General features: G+C 40.5%; 1 protein-coding gene across 2 annotated transcripts in view; it reads right to left on the reverse strand.

Annotated features, from left to right (window-relative positions):
- taf4a (TAF4A RNA polymerase II, TATA box binding protein (TBP)-associated factor) overlaps positions 1-24305 on the reverse strand; it is a 106367-nt gene extending 82062 nt beyond the window's left edge. The window contains exon 1 of one of the 2 annotated variants that reach the window (XM_043710653.2): positions 22852-24304. In XM_043710653.2, the coding sequence (XP_043566588.2) occupies positions 22852-24280 (1429 nt within the window). In that variant the 5' untranslated portion in view covers positions 24281-24304. Of the gene's footprint in view, positions 1-22851 lie in introns of both variants that reach the window. The other variant, XM_043710655.2, reaches the window with a different exon arrangement.
- Between the last annotated feature and the right edge of the window lie 230 nt (positions 24306-24535).

A 24535-nucleotide genomic window follows, 5' to 3' on the forward strand; every position in this document is an offset into this window, starting at 1 on the left:
CCAAGAAAAACATTCGGTAAAACTTAAACATATTCAGCTTCAGCACTATGGCAGACGGCGTTTTTGAAGACTTCTTCAAGTATCATCTGTCTCATTAACATAGAGAGATTGCTTAGACAGAAACCTGAGTAAATTGCCATAATCTCTTGCTCACTGATAAATGAACTTTGTTCAAGGCCAGGAATTAACTGATCACACATTTTCACCAACCGTGTTCACTAAGTCATCATCATCACTACTATCCTCACACTTATCTGTATTTAAAACCATTTCAACAATTTTCCCATCACTCAAGGGATGCACGACAGGTGCATCATTGTCAATGTTCAGCATTTCTTCAATGTCAGCTTCCTGTAATTTATTTACATTTTTGTCCGATAGACTTTCTGTGTAACTTACAAGGTTTGCTATCAACTTTTTCTCTTCAGTGACACAAAATCCTTCAAAGATTTCATCTGTAGATTCATTTACATCACACATCGTTGTAGGCCAGAGTCTGTGCCAAGCTTTTGTTAATGTTGATTTATCAACATCATTCCAAGCATTAGTGACTGCGTAAATGGCATCCTTAACATTAATCTCTTCCAGGAAGTACTGGATTCCTACCTCTCTGTTGACTGCAGCAAAAATACAGTTTAAAAAAATAGTCTTTATACTTGCTCTTCATGGAGCGCAAAATTCCCTGGTCACAAGGCTGTAATACAGATGTCACATTAGGGGCAAGTAAATGCCAAAAACATTATTTTTCACAAGAAGTTCAGCAGGGGGATGTGCGGAGCAGTTGTCCAGGAACAATAACATTTTACAGTTTTCTTCCAGTCCAGCTTGCCTGCAATGAGCTTGTGCCGCTGATATGAAGTAGTTACTGAACCAGTCGAAAAAGATTTCTCGGGTTACCCATGCTTTTTTGTTTGCATAATACTGCACAGGTAAATGGTGTTCACCTTTCAGACATCTCGGATGTTTGCTTTTCCCAATCACTGCCAATTTCACCTTGTGTGTGCCTGCAACATTGGCACACCCAAGAATAGTTAACCTGTCCTTAGAATCCTTAAAACCTATTGGTGCTCCCTCATCAGCCGTTGTTAATGTTTTTCTCGGGACATAGCACCAGTCGAGAGCTGTTTCATCAGCATTGTAAATTTGTTCAGGACTAAAGCTTTGTTCAGATATCATCTTGTCAAATTTATCAATAGAATTTTCAGCTGCTTCATGGTCAGCAGAAGCCTTTTCACCACAGATTTTCAGGTATTTTACACTATTACGCTTCTTAAATGTCTGCAGCCAACCTTCTGAATATTGACATTTGTCTTTAATGTTCAGTTGTTATAATATTTTCTAGCTTGTTTCATGACCAACAAACCAGTCAATGGCACACGTTCACCTCTTCGTTGTCGAATCCACTCCATCAACACACGGTTAAGATTTTCATTTTTTGCCCTATGCAGTGTTTTCTTATTTTTCATTAGTTTATGGTCATCACTGTTACCATAAAACTTCAGTAGCTTGTCTTTCTGTTTCTTCAAGTCATAGACAGTGGTAGTCCGGACACTGTTTCTTCAGTAAGATGCTGCACAGACACATCATGATCAAGCTTCTGTAATAACTCTACTTTCTGCATTATTGATAACGTCAGATGCTTCCTTTCCTTTTTATTATTGTTAGGCATAGCTGTACCTGCAGCTCTTTTTGGCATTTTCACAGTGAAAAAAATACACAATTGACACCTGCCAGTGCTGGGCCATACCGCCACGTGGGTCGAGTGGGTGTGGCCTTCACCCACCAAACAAACCTTGATACGTTATGCAGACATGACTGATGCTTCACATTCCATGAAAACACTTCGGATTTCGGAGTTTTTCAGATTTTGGAATTTTGAATAAAGGATCATCTATCTGTACTATTAAAATTTAACTCAAACTATTTGTTTAAAGTATTCACATTCAAGTTACCCTATTTGAATACAAGGACCGATCCAAAGTGTCACGTCCAACAGCACAAGACAGACTGATCTACAGTAATATAAAGATTTGACAGCAACTTGGCCAAAATAAAGTTTACATACATACACATTCAGTAATGCATCTGGATGTAGCACCTTTTTGTTCTTTTCTTCTCTTTGCTCCACCACCTTCAGTAATCAATTATCAAAGTTATCCTAGAATATTCATACATTGATCTACCATTCATAACTGTCACAAATTCTGTTTTGTCAGTTGTCAGAGTAACAATTGGCAAGGCTGTGTTTACTGTATAGAAACTAAAGTTCCACAAAATCCTGTGGATACAAAATACTTAAAATTTTAGTAAGTAAATTGTGGATACAATATACTTAAAATTTTATAAATTTCACAGGACCCTGACAATTTCAGACATTTTGAAATAAAAAGCTGCTTCAGTTAAGAATAACTTATATAGACTGAACATTTTCTTAACATAACAAGAACAAATATTAAGACCCACAGGCTGCATACTTACGTTAAACAGTTGAAAGATTTACATGTTTGGGTGGGTGGGAGAGTGGGATCGCTTCATATGCCATTAGAACTTTACAAAGATAAAAGTAAAGATACTTAACTTTTAAAATAATTGAATAGCATACATTAGAGCAAATATTTCCCCTAAAATCAAACACCCACAAATTGGAAATAGACAGGAAGTGCTAAGTGTTTCCCCTACTGACTGGAGAGGGATATTGCCTTATTTAATTGGTGCCTAACCTAGTGACTAGCTTCAAATATTGCTAAAATCCCAACAGCAAGTTACTCCACTGCACAATGTATTTAGAGACTCAAGAGGAAGGGAAAAATGTTGGTGTCGCTCCACACACCAATTCAAAATACTAAATGGGGAATAGAAATATAACAATTCTAGCGTACTTACAAATGCAAACAAGCACACAAATACACAAATTAGGTGGAGTAGGTCATTCACCTTCTCAATCCTGTTATGTAATTAAATAAGATCATTGTAGATCAGACTGTAGCCTTAACACCATTTTCCTATCTCACTCCTCATAACACTTTAATCTTGTCAACCAAAAATCTAACTCAGCCCCCATTGTGCAATTTGCTTTGTTGAGGCAAACTACAAGAGAAGAAAATTTCTCATCTCAGTCTTAATGACAGACCTCTTATTTTCAAATTGTATCCTGTAGTTCAAGTCTTTTCCACAAGGAAAAGTATTATTTTAGCATTCACTGCGAAGACCCTCAGGTCTTATATGTTTTAATAATATTGTCTCTCAGTCTGTTAGACAATATGGTGTAGGAGCAGGAGGATGCCATTTAGCTCAACAAGTGTCCTCTGCCATTGAATGGATCATGGCTGATCTGATAATCCTCGACTTTTCTGGCTTGTCCCCATAACCCTTGATTCATTTACAGCTATAACGCGCATTTCTTCAAAGTGAATTGGTTATAACACAATTGAAGATTTAGACCATCATTTGTAGTACGCAAACTTTCCTTACCTGTATTGGCTATAACGAGATTCCGGTCTCATTGTTTTAAACGATGCTGCTATTATGCGATTTGCTTGTAACGCAGGATCTCACGGGAACAGAACTATCAACTTATATCAGAACAGACTGTACTGGTTAAATTCTATTTACCTCTGCCTTGAATATACTTTAGGACACAGCTACTACAGCCCTTTATGACAAAGAATTCTGCAGATTCACTACCCTAAGAGCAAAAATTCATCATCTGTGTCCTAACTGGGTAACCTCTCGCATTCAGATTATGCCCTATGACCATAAGATAGACCATAGATATAGGAGCAGATTTAGGCCATTCAGCCCACAGGATCTGCTCTGCCATTTTGTCATGGCTGATCAGTTTCCCCCAACCTTATTTTCCTGTATCATCCCCATAACCTTTGGTCCTCTTACTAATCAAGAACTTATTTATTTCTGCCTTAAAAACACTCAATGACTTGGCTCTAACAACCTTCCATGACAATGAGTTCTAAACAGTCATCCTTTCACTCAGAGGCTGTGCCTTGGGTCCTAGTCTCTCCTATTAGTGGAAACAGCTTCCCTACGTCCACTTTGTCCAGGCCTCTCAATATTCTCTAAGTTTTAATGAGATTCCTCCTGTCGCCCCCAATCCTTCTAAACTTCATTCAGTAAAGACCCTGAATTCTCATATGACAAGTCCTTCATTCCCAAGAACATTCTTTTAAACATCTTCTGGACTCCCAAGGCCAGCACATCCTTCCTTAGAAATAAAAGCCCAAAACTACTCTCAATATTCTAAATACAGTCATAGAGATGTACAGCATGAAAACAGACCCTTCGGTCCAATCCATCCATGCTGACCAGATATGCTCATTCCTGAAGAAGGGCTTATGCCCAAAACGTCGATTCTCCTGCTCCTCGGATGCTGCCTGGCCTGCTGTGTTTTTCCAGCACTACATTTTTCAACTCTGGTCTCCAGCATCTGCAGTCCTCACTTTCTCCTGTGCCGACCAGATATCCCAACCCAATCTAGTCCCACCTGCCAACACCCGGCCCATATCCCTCCAAACCCTTCCTATTTATATACCCATCCAAATGCCTCTTAAATCTTGCAATTGTACCAGCCTACACCACAACCTCTGGCAGCTCATTCCATACATGTACCTCTGCGTGAAAACGTTGCCCCTTAGGTCTCTCTTATATCTTTCCCCTCTCACCCTAAACCTATGCCCTCTAGTTCTGGACTCCCCGACCCCAGGAAAAAGACTTTGCCTATTTATCCTATCTATGCCCCTCATGACTTGATAAACCTCTATAAGGTCACCCCTCAGCCTCCGACGCTCCAGGGAAAACAGCCCCAACCTGTTCAGCCTCTCCCTGTAGCTCAGATCCTCCAACCCTGGCACTAAATGTGGTCTTATACAGACTCAGCAGCTCATCCCAGGTCTTGTTATAAAGACATACAGCACAGAAACTTACCCTTCAGTCCAATTTGTCTGCGCCAACCTGTTATTCCATTTTTCAGCATTTAGTCCATGTTCCTCTAAACTCTTTCTAATTACATACCTAACCAAATGCCTTTTAAATGCAATTGCACCCATCTCCAACACTTCCTCTGGCAACTCGTTCCATACATGCAGCACCCTCTGTGTGAAAATGTTAACCCTTGATCCTTTTCAAATCTTTCGTCTCTCACCTTAAACCTATCCCCTCTAGTTTTAGACTCCCCAGCCTAGGAAAAAGACCTTGGCTATTCACCCTATCCATGTCAATCATGATTTTATAAATCTCTATGAGGTCACTCCTCAGCATTCAATGCCGCAGGGGGAAAAAGCCCCAGCCTATTCCATCAGTACTGTCACAGGAAAAGGAGAGATGAGAAATAAGGGTAGCCTTACCATTCACATGACAACAACAGGCATTTTAAAAGACTTCTTTTTTGGCAAATTGTAATCTTATCATTTAATCTTATCCTTCAATTTCATCTTTCTTCAGAAACACTTCTGGTCACCTCTCAATTTTATTATTTTGTTTTGACCACCTATCTTGGGAATTTAATTCCACATTTCTGAGCATTGTTGATAAGTGATTGCATCCAACATTTTATGGAGAATATTGATTTATGCCGGAAATTACATCTATAACAGGGCAAATTTTTGTTTTACTTTTAAACATAGTGTCAGAGTCATACAGCATGGAAGCAGGCCCTTCAGTCTAACAATCCATGCCGACCATAATCCCAAACTAAACTAGTCCCACCTTCCTGCAAACATTTCATGTACTTATCCTAATGTCTTTTAAACATTGTAACTATACCCCCATCCACAACTTCGCCTGGAAGTTCAGTCCACACATAAATCACCATGTAAAAAAATTGCCCCTTGTGTCTTTTTTAAATCTTTCTCTTCTTACCTTAAAAAATGCCTCCAGTTTTGAAATCCCCCACCCAAGATAAAATACATCTGCCATTCACCTTATCTATACCCTGCAATATTTTATAAACCTGTAGAAGTTCATCTCTCAACTTCAGAAATTCAAGTGAAAAAAGTCCTAGCCTCTCCTTATAACTCAAGCCCTCTATTCCCAGCAACATCCTGGTAAATCTCTTCTGAACCCTCTCCAACTTAATAATATCCTTCCTATAATGGAGACCAGAAATGGACATAGTACTCCAGAAGAGGCCTTTATTATGTGGCTATTAAATTGAGAGATTAAATCAAATCCTCAAGACCTTTCAGAATCTGATATTCTCAATATTATTAGAACTTCAGATTATCAGATCATCAAAATTGAAAACAAGGTCTCACTATTAAATTCTCCTCCATAAATAATAGCCAAGGTACGTGCCCTAAAAGGGCTAATTGAAGACATTTACATTTATTATTTTAATAGCCTGGATTTTCTTTTGTGCACTTAACCCTTAGGGATTACAGACACACATCCACCAGTTAGATCGTTTGTTATCTATAGTAGAAAATGCAGATTTTTATTTAATTGTCACATGTATCAAGAATCAGCTCTCAGAATTCTTCCTCTTTCCACCACAAGGTATATGGCCACTTCCTAACAAAAAAAAAACTCCAAACTGTTATCTGCTGAGTTAATTCCTACTATGTGGAAATTAGTCCTCTCAAAACAAATGCCAACATGCTCTTTGCCTTTACTCCAAATGAATCTGCACTTAACCTTACAAGAATCCTGAACCAGGACTCCTAAGTCCATGTGTGCTTCAGATTTCTGAAGCCTCTGCTCATTTAGAAAATCGCTCATGCCTCTATTCTGCCTACCAAAGTATACACACTCTGATTCTAGATTCTCCCATAAAGGGAAACAGCATCACAAATCTATCCTGTCAAGTTTCCCAAAAATCTTGTTATGTTTCAATAAGGTCTGTCTCACTCTTGTAAACCCAATTTATTCAACCGCTCCTTATAAAACAAACCCTCCATGTGCAGAATCAGTCTAGCGAACCTTCTCTGGACTACACTATCCCATACTAATATACTACATCCAAGACCATGGGATCTTGACTTATTAAGCATCCTTGCACATGGTACTTTATCGAATGCCTTCTGAAAATTCAAATAGGTCACATCCACAGATTTCCCTTCATCTACCCTGCTTGAATCTCCTCATAAATTTGTCAGGCACAATTTCCATGTGAAGCTATGCTGTCTCTGCTCAATCATGTTATGCATTTCTAAATGCACTGCAATTACATCCCTTACATTGGATTCTAACATTTTCCTAATAACAGATGTTAAGATAACTGGTCAACCATTTGTTATGCCTCCTTGCTTTTTTAAATAAAGGCTTTACATTGGCAGTATTCCAATGTGACTTTTCCAGAATCTAAGTATTCCTATAAAGTTACTACCAGTGCATCCACCATTGCTGTAGTTATTTCTTTTAATATCCCAGGATGTGTTCCATCAGGTCCAGGAAATTTATTGGTCTTTAGCTCTATTAGTTTCCCTAACACTTTTTCCTCGAGCGATAGTCCTCTCCTGTTTGCCCCTTGATTATTTAGTAATTTTAGATTGCTAGTAGTGCTCTTCTACTCTGAAGACTGATGTCAACTCCTCTGCCATTTACAGTTATAGAGTCACACAGCACGGAAACAGAACATTCGGGTCAACCAGACCACGCCAACCAAATTCCCAAATTATATCAACCCCACCTGCCTGCGCTTGACCCATATCCCTCCAAACATTTCCCATTCATGAACTTATTCAAACGTCTTTTAGGCATTCTAACTGTACATGCATCCAACACTTTCTCTGGCAATTCATTCCGTACACGAATCACTGTAAAACGTTGCCCCTCATGTCCTTTTTAAATCTTTTCTCTCTCACCTTAAAATATGCCCACTAGTTTTTAAAACTTGCCTACTCTAGGGAAAAGACCCTTGTCACTTATCTATGCCCCTCGTGATTTTATAAACCTCAATAAGGTCACCCTCAACCCCCTAAGGTCTAGAGAGAAAAGTCCCAGCCTTTCCAGTATAACCCAAACCTTCCATTCCCAGCAACATTTTGGTAAATCTTTTCTGAATTTTTTAAATAATACCCTTCTTATAACAGGGCAACTAGAACTGCACACAGTACTCCAGAACAGGCCTCATCAATGTCCTGTACAGCCTCAACATAACATTCAGCTTTGACAAAGGGTCAGTTAGACTCGAAACGTCAGCTCTTTTCTCTCCTTACAGATGTTGCTGGACCTGCTGAGATTTTCCAGCATTTTCTCTTTTGGATAACATTCCAACTGTTATACTCGAAAGGTCTGAGCAAAGAAGGCAAGTGTGCTAAATACCTTCTCAACCACTCTACCTGTTATGCAAAATTCAAAGATTTATGAATGTAACTGAACTCCTTGGTCTCTCTGTTCTATAACACTACACAGGCCCTACCATTAACTGTGTAATTCCTGCCCTTGTTTGTATTACCAAAATGCAATACCTTGCATTCATCCAAATTAAACTCCATTTGCCACTCAACCCATTCACCCAATTGATCAAGATCTCTTTATAATCTTAGACAACCTTCTTCACTATTCACTAGATCATCAATTTTGCTGTCATCTACAAATTTACTAACCATTCCTCCTATATTTTCATTCAAACCATTTATAAAAATGACAAACAAAAGTGGACCCAGTACCAATCCCTGCGGACCCCAGTAGTCACAGGCTTCCAGTTTGAAAAACAACCCTCCACCACCACTCTGTCACTTACCATAAAGACAATTTTGTATCAATTGGCAGGCTCATCCTGAATCCCATGTGATCTAACTTTACCAGTTAGCATACCATGTGGAAACTTGTCAAAGGCTTACTAAAGCTTAAAAAAAGCCCTGAAGAAGGGCTTATGCCCGAAACGTTGATTCTCCTGTTCCTTTGATGCTGCCTGACCTGCTGCGCTTTTCCAGCAACACATTTTTAAACTCTGATCTCCAGCATCTGCAGTCCTAACTTTCTCCAAAGGCTTACTAAAGTCCTCGTTCCTATTACTGTTTCTCTCGCCTCATTCATTAGGAGCCTATATACACTTTGGTAGCTTTCCTTTTTATATATTTAAAGAAACTCTTGCTGTCTGTCTTAATATTGTTTGCAAGTTTACCTTCTCCCTCTATGCCTTTCTAGTCATCATTTGTGTGCTTTCCCAATCCCCTGGTTTACCTACAACTTTTGCCACATTATTTGTTTTTTTCTTTCAATTTGATCCTAATCTTAACTTCACTGGTTAACAACGCTTGGCTTAATCCTTTCCTAGAAACTTTCTGACTGGGATAGATCTTTGTAGTGAACCATTTTGTGACACTATTCCTATTCTTTCTCAACCAATTTTTCTCCTATAGTCCTTTCTCATGCCACTCTAGCTAGATCTGCGCTCATTTCTTTGTAATTAGTCATTATTTAAGGGTACAGGCTGTTCTGCTAATAACATGCGTTCCATCAACATGAAGTCACTATAATGTGATTGACGAATTGGGGATACTGTTTCTAAAGCATAAACTTCTAAAACATGTGCTGGCTGTAATGCAACTACATTGTCAACACTTTAAGCACTGTTTCTAAAGCGCAAATTTTCTACAACACAGGGTTGCATAAGAATATAATCATTGCTCTATAGAAGAACTACTTGCATGTCCAATTGGCATAGGCCAAACCTTTATAACCCTTTCTAAGACAGACCCAGCATCCCAGGAATCAGTTAAGTAAACTTTCTCTGAACTGCTTCGCATGCAATTCCATCTTTTCTTAAGAAAGAAGTCTAAAACTGTAAGTAGTATTCCAGATGTTGTCTCACAAAGGCCCTCTACAGCTGTATCAGAATTTCTCTACTTTATATTCCATTCCCTTTGCAATAAGTGACAACATTCCATTTGGGTTCCTAATCACTTGTTGTTGCTGCATGCTAACTTTTGTGATTCACATACCAGCAGACCCAGGTCCCTCCATGACACGGAGTTCTGCAGTCTTTTTCCGTTTAAATAATATTCTGTTCTTGTATTTTTAGTAGGCTGGAGCATTTAAAAATAAACCGTAACAATTTCTAAACCATCCTGATTCTTAAAGATTATGGTAATCAGATTGTAATAACCAGATAAATAAAATCTGCTTTAAGTTTTAAGGCAACATATAAATTGCCAAAGTTCCTCAGTGTATGCACTCATTAAACAAACAATGCACTGTTTAAACCAAAATGTCAATATTTTACGTACTTGTATATTTAACTAAATTATTTCTGCTACAATATAAACATTGAAGCAATGCATCATTGCAGGAACAGAATCAAGCTCTCAGTAAAACGTAGTGTCTACTGTCTCCTACCAAAGTTCTAATAATTGTGAGAATATCAGAACTCTTACTAAGTTTCTGGATACTTAACATGTTAGAAATTTTAGTTTTTTTTTTAGGTTGTTTCTGAACAATCACAAATTTCTCACACAGAAGGGGGAACACTACCAAATTTTATTTTCATTTCATTATTTCTGAAACAATGAATTGACACAATTGCATTTAATTTACACTGTGTTCATTCATCCTGTTTTGTCAATTTTATTTATGCTAATTGCACTTGCTGTAAATTTTTAGGGTTCCCTTCACCATTTCTCCCTGTACTGTTTATTCAGGTTATAGCAAAAATATTTAATCTGCATATAAACACAAATAATTTTGTTCAACTGTTCATAATACTACCATGTGCTTCTTAATACGGCTTGTTACTTGTTTTCTTTGAAACTTCGATTAAGTGAATATTTTTTATTCATTCACAGGACACGGATGTCACAATCGAGGCCAGCATGTGGGTGTCAATGGCTGGCCAGCATTTATTGCCTGTCCCTAGGAGCCCTTGAGGTGGTGATGAGCTACCTTCTTGAGCAGTGGATTGACTCACAATGCCATTAGGGAGAGAATTCCAGGAATTTGACCCAGTGACAATGAAGGAACGGCAATGCATTTCCAAGTCAGGATGGTGAGTGGCTTGGAGGGGAACTTAGAGGTGGTGGTGTTCCCATATATCTGCTGCCCTTCTCCTTCGCGATGGAAGTGGCGTAGGATTGGAAGGCTCTGTCTGAGGATCTTTGGTGAATTTCTGCAGTGCATCTCAGATAGCACACATTGCTGCTACTGAGCGTCGGTGGTGGAGGGAGTGGATGCTTGTGGCTTTGTCCTAGATGGTATCAAGCTCCTTGAGTGTTGTTGGGACGGCACTCATCCAGGCAAGTGGGGAATATTCAATCTCACACCTGACTTCAGCCTTGTAGATAGATGGTGAACAGGCTTTTGGAAATCAGGAGATGAGTTAGACGCCACAGTATTCCTATTCTCTGACATACTCTTGTAGCCAAGAATTGGCAGTCTGACAAAATTAAGTGATACTGTTATTAAATGTAGTTTGTAAGTTTAATTTCACACAAATTATGGATTTTACACTATTTATTTCCATTAAAATTGTGCACTCCAGTGTAGTACTGATGTTTTGTCTTCCAAGGACATGTTAAGCATAAGCCCCATGTCATAAAATTCCATGGCACTATTTCGAAGAACAGGAGAGTTATTCTCAATATCCTGGCTACTATCTATCCCTCAAGCAACAGGACAAAAACAAATTAGCTGGTCATTGTAACAATGCTGTTTTGTGAATTTCCCATGTGCAAATTGGCTTTTGCATTATCTGAATTAAAATACTGGCCACACTTGATTGGATCTGAAAATGTGTTGCTGGAAAAGCGCAGCAGGTCAGGCAGCATCCAAGGAGCAGGAGAATCGACGTTTCGGGCATGAGCCCTTCTTCAGGATTGGATGCAAAGCACTTTGAGATGTTTTGAGGTCATGAAGTGTATGATATAAATGTGAGGCTTTTTTCTATACATTTAATTCTTATTATATTATGATTACTATTTTAATTTCCGTTAACACAATAGTTAAATAGTGACTTGTTCTGTTCATGTTATCTCACAAGTTATACAAACATATTTCTTATCCTTGGGAAGCCACAACACAGGTATTTAATTTTCTAATGGGAAATGCTAACCTAGCTTCTCCATTCATAACGCTATACAATCTGTATAATGTTTATTGCATCCACTATGTCCAATTTAGTCATGTGCCATTTCATTGGTAAATGCTGAAAATAATTTGCACAGGATTTAATATGAATTTCTATTGCGCAATGTAAAATGAGAAAAAAAATTAAGAGTACACATCCAAGTACGAAGATTTTAGTGATTTTCACATAAAAGGTTGTATGTTACTTTTTCCCAAATCGCCAAAATGATACGCATGAGTACTGAAATTTACAGTGACTATCAACTGATTTAATGTGAAGTTGAATAATCTCCTGAACATTAGATCTTCATGATAGCAGAAGCTGAAAAACTAAGAAGGAAATACACAGAGAAAAAATGAGGTACGAAGGTAAACTGGCCAATAATATAAAGGAGGATAGTAAAAGTTTTTTTAGGTACGTGAAAGGCAAAAAAATGGTTAAGACTAAAATTGGGCCCTTGAAGACAGAAACAGGGGAATATATTACGGAAAACAAAGAAATGGCAGAAGAATTGAATTAGTACTTCAGATCTGTGTTCACTGGGGAAGACACAAGCAATCTCCCTGAGGTAACAGTGGCTGAAGGACCTGAACTGAAGGGAATTTATATTTGCCAGAAATTGGTGTTGGAGAGACTGTTAGGTCTGAAGGTTGATAAGTCCCCGGGGCCTGATGGTCTATATCCCAGGGTACTGAAGGAAGTGGCTCGAGAAATCATGGATGCGTTGGTGATTATTTTCCAGAGTTCGATAGATTCGGGATCAATTCCTGCGGATTGGAGGGTGGCTAATGTTGTACCACTTTTTAAGAAAGGTGGGAGAGAGAAAGCAGGAAATTATAGACCAGTTAGTCTGAACTCAGTGGTGGGAAAGATGCTGGAGTCTATTATAAAGGATGAAATTACGACACAACTGGGTAGTAGGAACAGGATAGGTCAGAGTCAGCATGGATTTATGAAGGGGAAATCATGCTTGACTAATCTTCTGGAATTTTTTGAGGATGTAACTCTGAAGATGGATGAAGGAGATCAAATAGATATCGTGTACCTGGACTTTCAGAAAGCTTTTGATAAAGTCCCATATAGGAGGTTAGTGAGCAAAATTAGGGCGCATGGTATTGGGGGCAAAGTACTAACTTGGATTGAAAGTTGGTTGGCTGATAGGAAACAAAGAGTAGTGATAAACAGCTCAATTTCGGAATGGCAGGCAGTGACCAGTGGGGTACCGCAGGGATCAGTACTGGGACCGCAGCTTTTTACAATATATGTTAATGATATAGAAGATGGTATTAGTAATAACATTAGCAAATTTGCTGATGATATTAAGCTGGGTGGCAGGGTGAAATATGATGAGGATGTTAGGAGATTACAGGGTGACCTCGACAAGTTAGGTGAGTGGTCAGATGCATGGCAGATGCAGTTTAATGTGGATAAATGTATGGTTATCCACTTTGGTGGCAAGAACAGGAAGGCAGATTACTACCTCAATGGAATCAATTTAGGTAAAGGGGCAGTACAGAGAGATCTGGGTGTTCTTGTACACCAGTCAACGAAGGTAAGCATGCAGGTACAGCAGGTAGTGAAGGCAGCTAATAGCATGCTGGCCTTCATAACAAGAGAGATTGAGTACAGAAGCAAAGAGGTTCTTCTGCAGCTGTACAGGGCCCTGGTGAGACCATACCTGGAGTACTGTGTGCAGTTCTGGTCTCCAAATTTGAGGAAAGACATTCTGGCTATTGAGGGAGTGCAGCGTAGGTTCACGAGGTCAATTCCTGGAATGGCGGGATTACCTTACACTGAAAGACTGGAGCGACTGGGCTTGTATACCCTTGAGTTTAGAAGACTGAGAGGGGATCTGATTGAGACATATAAGATTATTAAAGGATTGGACACTCTGGAGGCAGGAAACATGTTTCCGCTGATGGGTGAGTGCCGAACCAGAGGACATAGCTTAAAAATACGGGGTAGACCATTTAGGACAGAGTTGAGGAGAAACGTCTTCACCCAGAGAGTGGTGGCTGTGTGGAATGCTCTGCCCCAGAGGGCAGTGAAGGCCCAGTCTTTGGATTCATTTAAGAAAGAATTGGATAGAGCTCTCAAGAATTGTGAAATCAAGGGTTATGGAGATAAGGCAGGAACAGAATACTGATTAAGCCATGATCATATTGAATGGTGGTGCAGACTCGAAGGGCAGAATGGCCTACTCCTGCACCGATTGTCTATTGTCATATTAGACATCCTTGGCTGGTTCAAGCATCTCACTTCAAATGGGGCAATAAGAGAATAGGAACTTTAACAGAACTTTACCCTATAACTGACTTACCTCAAACTAAAGCTAAATGTATTAAATTGTTGCACATTAATTTTCTTCATTCTCCTGTTACTGAATCCTTACAGGGACAGCTCCAATGCTTCCAGTCATACTCCAATACATTTCACAAGTGGAACTCTTCATGTGAGGGTTTGACAGTGAATGACAACACTTGATTCACTCAAAGAAGTGTCACAGCAGATTCTGATCCTGCCACCTCAGCACGTGTACAAATGTGCCCTTGAACCAACACTGACTTGAAAATGATCAGGATCAGCGACCAGATTCCCTCTCATCTCCCCTGCAGCATTTTCAGAGATGTGAAAAATCAACTAATTTAGAGTTATTGAGAAGCATACATTCATTCAGTTCGAGTCCACTTAACCTGAAGAAAGTGAGGGCTGCAGATGCTGCAGTACCAGTGTTGAAAAATGTGGTGCTGGAAAAACACAGCAGGCCAGGCAGCATCCGAGGAGCAGGAGAATCGACGTTTCGGGCTTAAGCCCTTCTTCAGGAATGAGGCTGGTGTGCCAAGCGGGCTGAGATAAAAGGTAGGGGGGGGAGCAGCGCTGGGAATACGATAGGTGGAAGGAGGTGAGGGTGATGGTGATGGGCTGGAGAGGAGATGAGGGCGGAGAGGTCGGGAAGAAGATTTTAGGTCAAGAGGGCAGTGCTGAATCCAAGGGTTGGGACTGAGATAAGGTGGGGGGAGGGGAAATGAGGAAGCTGGAGAAATCTACATTCATCCCGTGTGGTTGGAGGGTTCCTAGGCAGATGATGAGGCGCTCTTCCTCCAGGCGTCATGTGGCCAGGGTCTGGCGATGGAGGAGGCCAAGGACCTGCATGTCATTGGCGGAGTGGGAAGGGGAGCTAAAGTGTTCAGCCACGGGGCGGTTGGGTTGGTTGGTGCGGGTGTCCCAGAACTGTTCTCTGAAACATTCTGCAAGTTGGCGGCCTGTCTCCCCAATGTAGAGGAGACCACATCGGGTGCAGCGGATACAGTAAATGATGTGTGTGGAGGTGCAGGTGAATTTGCGACGGATATAGAAGGATCCATTGGGGCTTTGGAGGGAGGTGAGGGGGGAGGTGTGGCCCCAATGGATCCTTCCTTATCCGTCGCAAATTCACCTGCACCTCCACACACATCATTTACTGCATCCGCTGCACCCGATGTGGTCTCCTCTACATTGGGGAGAAGGCCGCCTACTTGCGGAACGTTTCAGGGAACACCTCTAGGACAACCACACCAACCAACCCAACCGCCCTGTGACTGAACACTTTAGCTCCCCCTCCCACTCAGCCAATGACATGCAGGTCCTTTGCCTCCTCCATCGCCAGACCCTGGCCACACGACACCTGGAGGAAGGGCGCCTCATCTTCCACCTAGGAACCCTCCAACCACAAGGGATGAATGTAGATTTCTCCAGCTTCCTCATTTCCCCTCCCCCCACCTTATCTCAGTCCCAACCCTCGGTTTCAGCACCACCCTCTTGACCTGCAATCTTCTTCCCAACCTCTCTGCCCCCACCTCCTCTCCGGCCGATCACCCTCACTCTCACCTCCTTCCACCTATCGTATTCCCAGCGCCCCTCCCCCAAATTCCCTCCCCCCTACCTTTTATCTCAGCCCGCTTGGCACACCAGCCTCATTCCTGAAGAAGGGCTTAAGCCCGAAACGTCAATTCTCCTGCTCCTCGGATGCTGCCTGGCCTGCTGTGTTTTTCCAGCACCACATTTTTCAACTCCACTTAACCTGAGCCAGCCTCAGCTTTTTGACATATGCTATTACTCAAGTTTGGAGTGCTGAACTCAACTGTCATATTTAAGTGTAGGCTCAAGTTCATCATTTTAAAATTTCCATCACAATCTCTGAAAATTTCTCAACTTTTCAATTCATGTGCTTCACATTAGGCTGTGCAGCAACGTGTAAAGGTATTCCTAGCAACATAAAACTAGCAATCATGTAACTATACTGAATAGAACTGTTTACATGTAAACAGCACTTTTGCACAGAACATTCAAGTATCTATTTGTCATTTTCATAACTTCATCTACTTCCCAAATAAAAATGCTTTCAAGATGGAGTGATTAAGAGACTTTTCTTACTGTCTTTACCATATAAAGAATAGTTATGAATCTAAGATTTGTGTTATGTGTTTATTTTACAGCATGTTTACTACACAATGCCATTTACTTTTAGAAAAAAACATTCTTATTAAAAGTTATATATCTAGATTTACAAAACCATAGTAATCACATTGCGACAAATTGGTAACAATCACTCAAAAAAAATGAATGTATTCTCACAGTTTTAAGAATTTTCAGTTTATGTGTTGTGAAATATTGTCCAGATGTACCTTTAGAATGTAATCCAAACAAATCTCTAAAATATGACAAAGCTAAAAGTAATAAAAGTGCTGGATTTTATGTTAAATGTCAATCTTCCATTTATTCTATAGGAAAAAACTATGACAACCAGATTTTCTTTGATTATACTAAAATTCCCATAATGTCTTCATTCTAAGAGTATGCCATCTCGCAAAGACAATATGAGGGGCAAATTGAATTGTTAACTATTTCTCTGTATCTCTCATTATTGTGACTTACTTTCCCTCTTGCATGCAATTTCGGTCCCCTTGCTTTGGAGACGGTTCAGAGAATATTCATTAGATTAGTTGAAGAGATGAAAAGTTGTCAGATGAGGGGAGATTGAACAGTCTAGGTCGATACTCACTACAGTTTCAAACAACAAGAGATCTAATTGCGGTATATAGATGCTAAAGGAGATCGACAGAATAGATGTAGAGTGGATGTTTCCCCCTTGTGGGCAATCTAGAATGAAAGATCATAATTTTACGCTAAGGGACTTCTCTCAAAGATTTGAGAATTTGTGGAATTGACAACCCAAGAGAGTAGTGGACACCACACATTGAATAGGTTTAAGGAGATAGGCTTTAAATTTGTAACCGGTTAAAAGGTTTATGAGGAGTGGGTAGGAAAGTGGAATTGAGGCGAAGATGAGATCAATTAAGATAGTGTTAAATGGCAGAACAGGCAAGTGGGGCTTAGTGGCCTACTCCTGGTCTTATTCATAAGTTCTTATTTTCTCAATTTATGCAAAGGCAGTATTGGCAGTGATTTCAAGTAAGTACCTATTCAGTAATCTCACTGAGCTACTAAGTAAAGGTAAAGTCACTATAGTCCCAGAGAACCATTTGGCTGCTCTCCCATTACAGAGACAACGGACGGTGAGTTTAACCATCCGCTGTGACTCAGGCGAGGAACAAGGGTGAGAAGGTGGGACCGTCATGCTGACCTCAGCTGATGTGGGAAGTGAATTCACGCTGTCGGCTTTACTCTGCATTGCAAACCAGCCATCCAGCTGTGCTAACCGATCCTCAACTGAGCCTCTCCTGTATGCTTCTCTGTACTAAAAGGGAAGAGTACACTCATTTTAAAGAAATGTTTGAAGTTCTGGACTCCATCTTGCTAAGCCACACAGGTAGTTTGTCATTGGCAATTACACCAGAGCCACTTAACAAAAGAGGAAAGTTTGATCAAAGGTTTCCTTCTTAGAATGAAGTTTCCCATTTAAAATAAAAGCATCATAACTCACACTAAGTCCCGTTCACCCATCAGATCATAGGGTTGCTGATTAAGTAGCATTACAATTCTAAAATTCTCAGCCTTGTTTTTAAAATCCCTCCATGGCTTCACTCCTTCATAGATCTGTAATCTCTGGGCCCAAATCCCTCTGAGGTATTGGTCCTCAACTACTTCTGGTTTCTTGTGCATCCCCAGTTTTGGTTGCTTCAATCTTGATGACAGTGCTTTCATTTGCTAAGACTTGCTCTACAATTCCTGCCCCAAACACCCTGCCGTTGTATCCACCTTTAAGACATTCCTTACCATGTAGCTCTTTGCAAACTTCTGATCATCTGAGCCAATATCTTTTTGTGTGGCTTGGTGCCAAATTATCTTAATAATGCTCTTGTGAAATGACTTGGAGGGGGACAAGTTAGCTCAGTTGACTAGATGAATGGTTTGCAACGCAGTGATGCCAACAGTATGGGTATTTCCTGCACCAGCAGAGGTGACCATGAAAGACTTGTCTTTTCAATCTCTCCCCTCGCCTAAGGCACAGTGATCCTTGAGTTAAACTACCACCAGTCGTCTTCTTTCTGGGTGAGAGAGTAGCACTGTTGTTCTCTGGAACTATGATGATTTTTATCTTTACCTAAATAGCTTTGGAATTTTTTAACGTTAAACATGCCATATTAATGTAAGATATATTGAAGACAAAGCAAACTTTTGTTTAGTTACTTCTTTCAACAAGCTAACTGGCAGCTTAATGTTCCAGGGCATAGGTGCTATAGGAAGGATAGAAAGAGGGGCAAGAGGCATTTTTGGTTAGGAAAAACATTATGGCTGTACTTAGGGAGGACATTCCTCAGAGATCATCAAGTGAAGTTATATGGGTGAAATTTAAAAATAAGAAAGGGATGATGACCTTGTTGGGATTGCATTATTGCCCCCCCCCCATAGTCAGTGGGAAACTGAGAAGTAAATATGTAAGATCTTGGATATCTGTGAGAAAAATAGGTTTGTAATAGTAAGGAAATGAGGTAGGGAAAGTAAATGAGGTGTCAGTGGGGCCAGCACTTTGGGGTGAGTGATTATAACTGTACTAGTTTTAAAACATGATGAGGAGGTGCCAGTGTTGGACTGGGGTGGACAAAGTTAAAAATCACACAACACGAAGGACGGAGGAGCAATGCTCTGAAAGCTTGTACATCCAAATAAACCTGTCAGACTATAACCTGGTGTTGTGATTTTTAGTTTTAAAATAGTTATGGAAAAAGATAGAACTGATCAAAAAGTTAAAAGTTTAAAGTGGAATAAGGCTAATTTTGACAGTATTAAATAGGAACTTTCAAAAGTTGATTGGGGGAGGCTATTCGCAGGTAAAGAGATGGTTGGGAAGTGGGAGGCCTTGAAGAATGAGATAATGAAAGTTCAGAGACAGTATGTTCATGTTAGTGGAAAGAGCAAGGCTGGTAGGTGTAGGGAATGCTGGATGACTTGAGAAATTGAGGTTCTGGTCAAGAAAAAGGAGGCATATATATCAGATGGACAGCTGAGATCAAATAAATCTCCAGAAGAGTGTAAAGGCAGTAGGAGCATAAAAGGGAAATCAAGAGGGCAAAAAAGAGTTTTGATAAACAGAATTAAGGATAATCCAAAGAGATTCAATAAATATATTAAGGGCAAAAGTGTAACTAGGGAGAGGACAGTGTCCCGTAATATTCAATGTGGCTGCCTATGTGTGGAACCACAGGAGATGGGTGAGATACTAAACAAATATTTTGCATCAGTATTTACTGTGAAGAACATGGAAGCTACGAAATTAGGGAGATAAATACTAATGTGTTGCTGGAAAAGCGCAGATCAGGCAGCATCCAAGGAGCAGGAGAATCGACGTTTCGGAAGAAGGGCTTATGCCCGAAACGTCGATTCTCCTGCTCCTTGGATGCTGCCTGACATACTGCGCTTTTCCAGCAACACATTTTTCAGCTCTGATCTCCAGCATCTGCAGTCCTCACTTTTTCCCAAATAAATACTAATATCTTGAAAAAAAACTCATATTACAGAAGAGGTGGTGCTGGAGGTCTAAAAATGTATAAAGCTAGATAAATCCCTAGGACATAATCAAGTGTTTCTCAGAACTTTGTTGGAAGCAAGGGAAGAGATTGCTGGGCTCCTCGCTGAGATATTTGTATCATCAATAGCCACAGGTGAAGTGCTGAACAACTGGAGGTTGACCAATGTGATGCAATTATTTAAGAAAGGCTGTAGGGAAAAAACCCAGGGAACTATAGACCAGTGAGCCTTATGTGGGTAAGTTGTTGGAGGGGATTCTGAGGGACAGAATTTACATGCATTTGGAAAGGAATGGACCGAGTAGGGTTAGTGAGCACGGTTTTGAGTGTGGGAAATTGTGTCTCACTAACTTTGAGTTTTTTGACGTGGTGATCAAGAAAAGTGATGAAGGCAGAGTGGCAGACATTGTCTATGTAGCCTTCATCAAAGCATTTGACAAGGTTCTGTATTGTAGATTGCTTAGTAAGGTTCGATCACATGGAATCCAGGTGGAGCTAGCCAATTAGATACAGAATTGGCTTAAAGGTAGGAAACAGACCATGGTGGTGGAGGGTCGTTTTTCAGATTGAAGACCTGTGACTTGTAGGGTGCCATGAAGATCAGTGCTGGGTTCATTGCTTTTCATTAAATGATTTATATAATTGATTTGGATGCGAATATATGAGATATGGTTAGCAAATTTGCAGATTATACCAAAATAGGTGGTGTAGTGGACAGCGAAGAAGTAATTACCGCAGAACATAATGGGACGTTGATCAAATGGGCCAGTGGGCTGAGGAGTGGCAGATGGAGTTTAATTTAGATACATGTGAAGTATTCCATTTTGGTAAGGCAAACCAGGGCAGGACACTGGGGAGAGCTGCTGAACAAAGAGACCTAAGGCTGCAGGTTCCTTGAGAGTGGAGTCACAATTAGACAGGGTGGTGAAAAAGGCTTTTGGCATGCTTGCCTTCATTGGTAAGTACACTGAGCATAGGATTTGGGATTATAATATTGCGGCTGTAGAGAACAGTGATGAGGCCACTTTTAGAGTACCATGTACAATTCTGATCACCTTTATATAGGAAGAATGTTGTTAAACTTGAGAGGGTGCAATAAAGATTTACAAATTTGTTGCCGGGACTGGACGGTTTGAGCAATAGGCAGAGGCTGAAAAGGTTGGGGCTTTTGTTTCTGGAGCGATAGAAACGGGGGGGGGGGGTGACTTTAAAGGTTTACAGGGTGAAGAGCCAAGGTCTTTTTCCCAGCGTGGGGGGATGTCCAAGAGTAGAGGACTTAGGTTTAAAAGGTGAGAGGAACAAGATTTAAAAAAGGACCTGAGGGGTAGCTTTTTCATGTAGAGGGTGGTGCGTGTATGGAATGAGCTACCAGAGGAAGTGGTGGATGCGGGTACAAATACATTTGAAAAGCATCTGGATGGGTATATGAATAGGAAGAGTTGAGAAGGGTATGGGCCAAATGGAACTAGGGATGTTTGGGATGTCATATTGGCGTGGATGAGTTGGATTAAATGGTCTGTTTCGTGCTATCTGACTCTGACTCTATAAACTTAAGATATACTTGGAAAATAGTACTTACTTAAACTTTTCTTTCCTTTTAAAGGTTATGTTAAGATGGTACTTGTTCAATACAATTCATAACTTTAAACTAATTCAAACAAATTTCCTATGGCAATCTAAACATCACTACAGTAGCTCAAAATACTCCAGATGCAAGTCAAACTTTAGAATTGCAAAATTTCAGTGAAGAATCTAGCTCTTCTCTCTGTTCAAACAATTATAGGTGAAAGCTTCATATGCTGATCAGAGCACATTTTTGAAGTCAGAGTGATGATAACCATGTCTGATTAACTTGATATTGATTGCAGTTAGACAATGCAGTAGCAAATGCCGCAATTACAAGTGACGATTTTGTAGACATTAGTCATAATTCCACAATATTAGATCTTAATCACCAATTAGTACCTTCTTGGTCACAGGTGACAAAAGGGAAACTGTACTACCACAGAAGCAGAAATAATTTAGATGATCAGTTTAATTAATCCTTATCGGTTCTAATCGGTGTTATATCACATTCATTTCAGAGCAAAACTTTGATATTAACAGGCAATTCATCAGCTGAATCAGTTACCTGTCAGTAAGCACAGTAAGTATTCATTACTTTTAATTGATCTTACAAAAAAACATTTTTTGCAGTTTAATTCAATTTCTGAAGGCTGCTGAATATTTACACTGGGTTTAAATTATAAAAGTTATTCATTGTGCAAAACTCTCCTACCATCCAAAAATAAAACTAACTTTACTAACTGTTAAGATTACTCAGTCATATAATAAAAATTCATCAATACTGCCGCGATACTGAATGAGGTAGAATGCAAGCTGTACAAGCCCTATAATGATCAATATTTTAAAGGTGAACGAAGAACTGGATTTGCAAGTGATTTTACTCTGATCACCTGGAAATTGGTAAAATTACAACTGTAAATTGTAATTCCATTAACATTACGTGCACAAGGTTAACAGTTCGGTATTTTAAAAGTAAATTAACTTCAACCATGACACTTTCTATATTCTGCTAGTCAGAAATGCTAATTTATGGAATTGATAAGTTTAACTATAACAATATTTGGTAAATCAAAACTGATGTTTTTAAAACTGCCAATAATTCTGTGTCAGTTTAATCTATGGCCTGGTAGTTAACAGCCTATTCCAAATTAAGTTTTCCCACTTTGATCCAATTACCTCTGACAAAACTATAAAGCAAATATTCTGAAGACTGACATTTAGCTGGAAAAGAAAAGTAATTTTTAAAATATCTTAATAATATAAGAAAGTACAAGCCACTGAACAATATGATCTTAGTCTCACCTGGGGGAATTTGAATATTTTGAATGTTTGGTTGATGCTGTTGGGGTTGAGGGAGACGGGGAGCTATAACTTGTGGTGTTATTGTTGTCCTTGGGCCAGTGTTCACTGCTGCTGTCCTTGCCATAGTTTGGGCAACTGTGTTAATGGTTCCTTTGCCCATTCCAACTGGTGTACCAACTGACTGAGTGGAAATTCCACCAGGATTGGATGCCACATTCTGAAGCCCACTTTGTATCGTCTGACCTATTACCATAGTACTTGTATTTGATTGATTGTTTATAGTGGTCGCCGCACTACCAGTTGTTGATGTCAATATTCCTGCACCGAGAGTCTGTTGTGGTGTCTGTATAATTGTTTTGGGCTGTAAATCAGATTTGATAACTTGTCCACCAGCAGACAAAGAAGTGTTGCTTGACAAACTAGAAGTTTGACTGTTTAAAGTCAGAAGTGAAGTCTGATGGGGAGTTCCAGTGCCACTAGGAGCTGGCAAGTTAGTTACACTAACTGTTGAGTTCAATATAGTACTACTACCATTCGGCGTCGATGCAACTGACAGAACTGGGCCACTGTGAGCTGGTGGTCTCACCAGTGTCACTGTGGGTCCTGCTGTCTGTGAAGAAACAACAGTTGAAGGAACATTCTGCGTGCTGACAAAAGACGTCTGAATAACAGTGTAGGCAGAACTAGAGACAGGCAAAGACACCGCTGGCAACCCTGTATTAATTGTGTTTTTTACAACAGATCCAGGTCCATTATTGACCACTGTAACAGCTGGCAAGGTAGTTGCTGCTGCTGAACAAGTGAAAGTGGTGGCATTTCCTGCATTGTGAGAGTTTATCGCCATTCCATTATTCCCATTAAGAGTTTGTACGTTGGAGGTGACAGTTTTCACATGGTTGGACACTGGGGTTGCCATTGCACTTATTACCACCGATTTTCCTTGACCGATGCTGCCTGAAGCTGATGTTTCTGATGATCCTGTCACTGCCGCTACCGCCGCTGTACTCTGCTCCTGTTCCACTCCTGGAGCCTGGGACCTTGCATTATTGATAACAACACTTTGCTGTGCTCCACTCCCGGCCGTTGTACATGGCAAAACCCCACTGCCAAATGCGTTCTGCGAATTAATCTGTGCGTTTTTCCCCTCGGAGCTCTCGTCCACTTTGATTTTGGCTGCGGTGGAAACCTCAGCTCCTGCCAGTCCCATTTTGTTCTCTGCTGTTTGCAGCTCAACATTATTGCTCACCATCCCGGGTGTGTTTTCCACGTGATTATTTACCACCTGCGCCCTTATTCCGGGCTGTTCCGCCGCGTTATGGCCCGTAGCCGCCAACTGGGACTCCAGGGAGCCGACTAAGTCGCTCACCACTTTCTCATCCACGTCTGAGAAGAACACATCGTCCAACAGATCTGAAGCCCCCGCCGCCATCTTAAGGCAGAACTCTTGTTTGACTCGGACCGCGCATGCGCACCGGGCCGTGTTGTTGGGGGTGACGTCAGATGTGGGTCGGCAGCCGCCCTCTGCTATTGGTCAGCTCCAGGTTTAAAGCACCGGCGAATGAAGGAGCGCGTTATTGGGCTGTGGAATGACTGCGCCGAGCGGGCTGGAGAGAAGCCGCCGAGCAATCACACGAAGGCAAACGCTTTAATCCTGCCTGGTCCTGCCCGGGAACCTGGCGTTTCT

This window comes from Chiloscyllium plagiosum, unplaced genomic scaffold, assembly GCF_037043375.1.
Source record: "Chiloscyllium plagiosum isolate Xiang-an unplaced genomic scaffold, Cpla_swu_hap1 HiC_scaffold_15, whole genome shotgun sequence".
NCBI lineage: Eukaryota > Metazoa > Chordata > Chondrichthyes > Orectolobiformes > Hemiscylliidae > Chiloscyllium > Chiloscyllium plagiosum.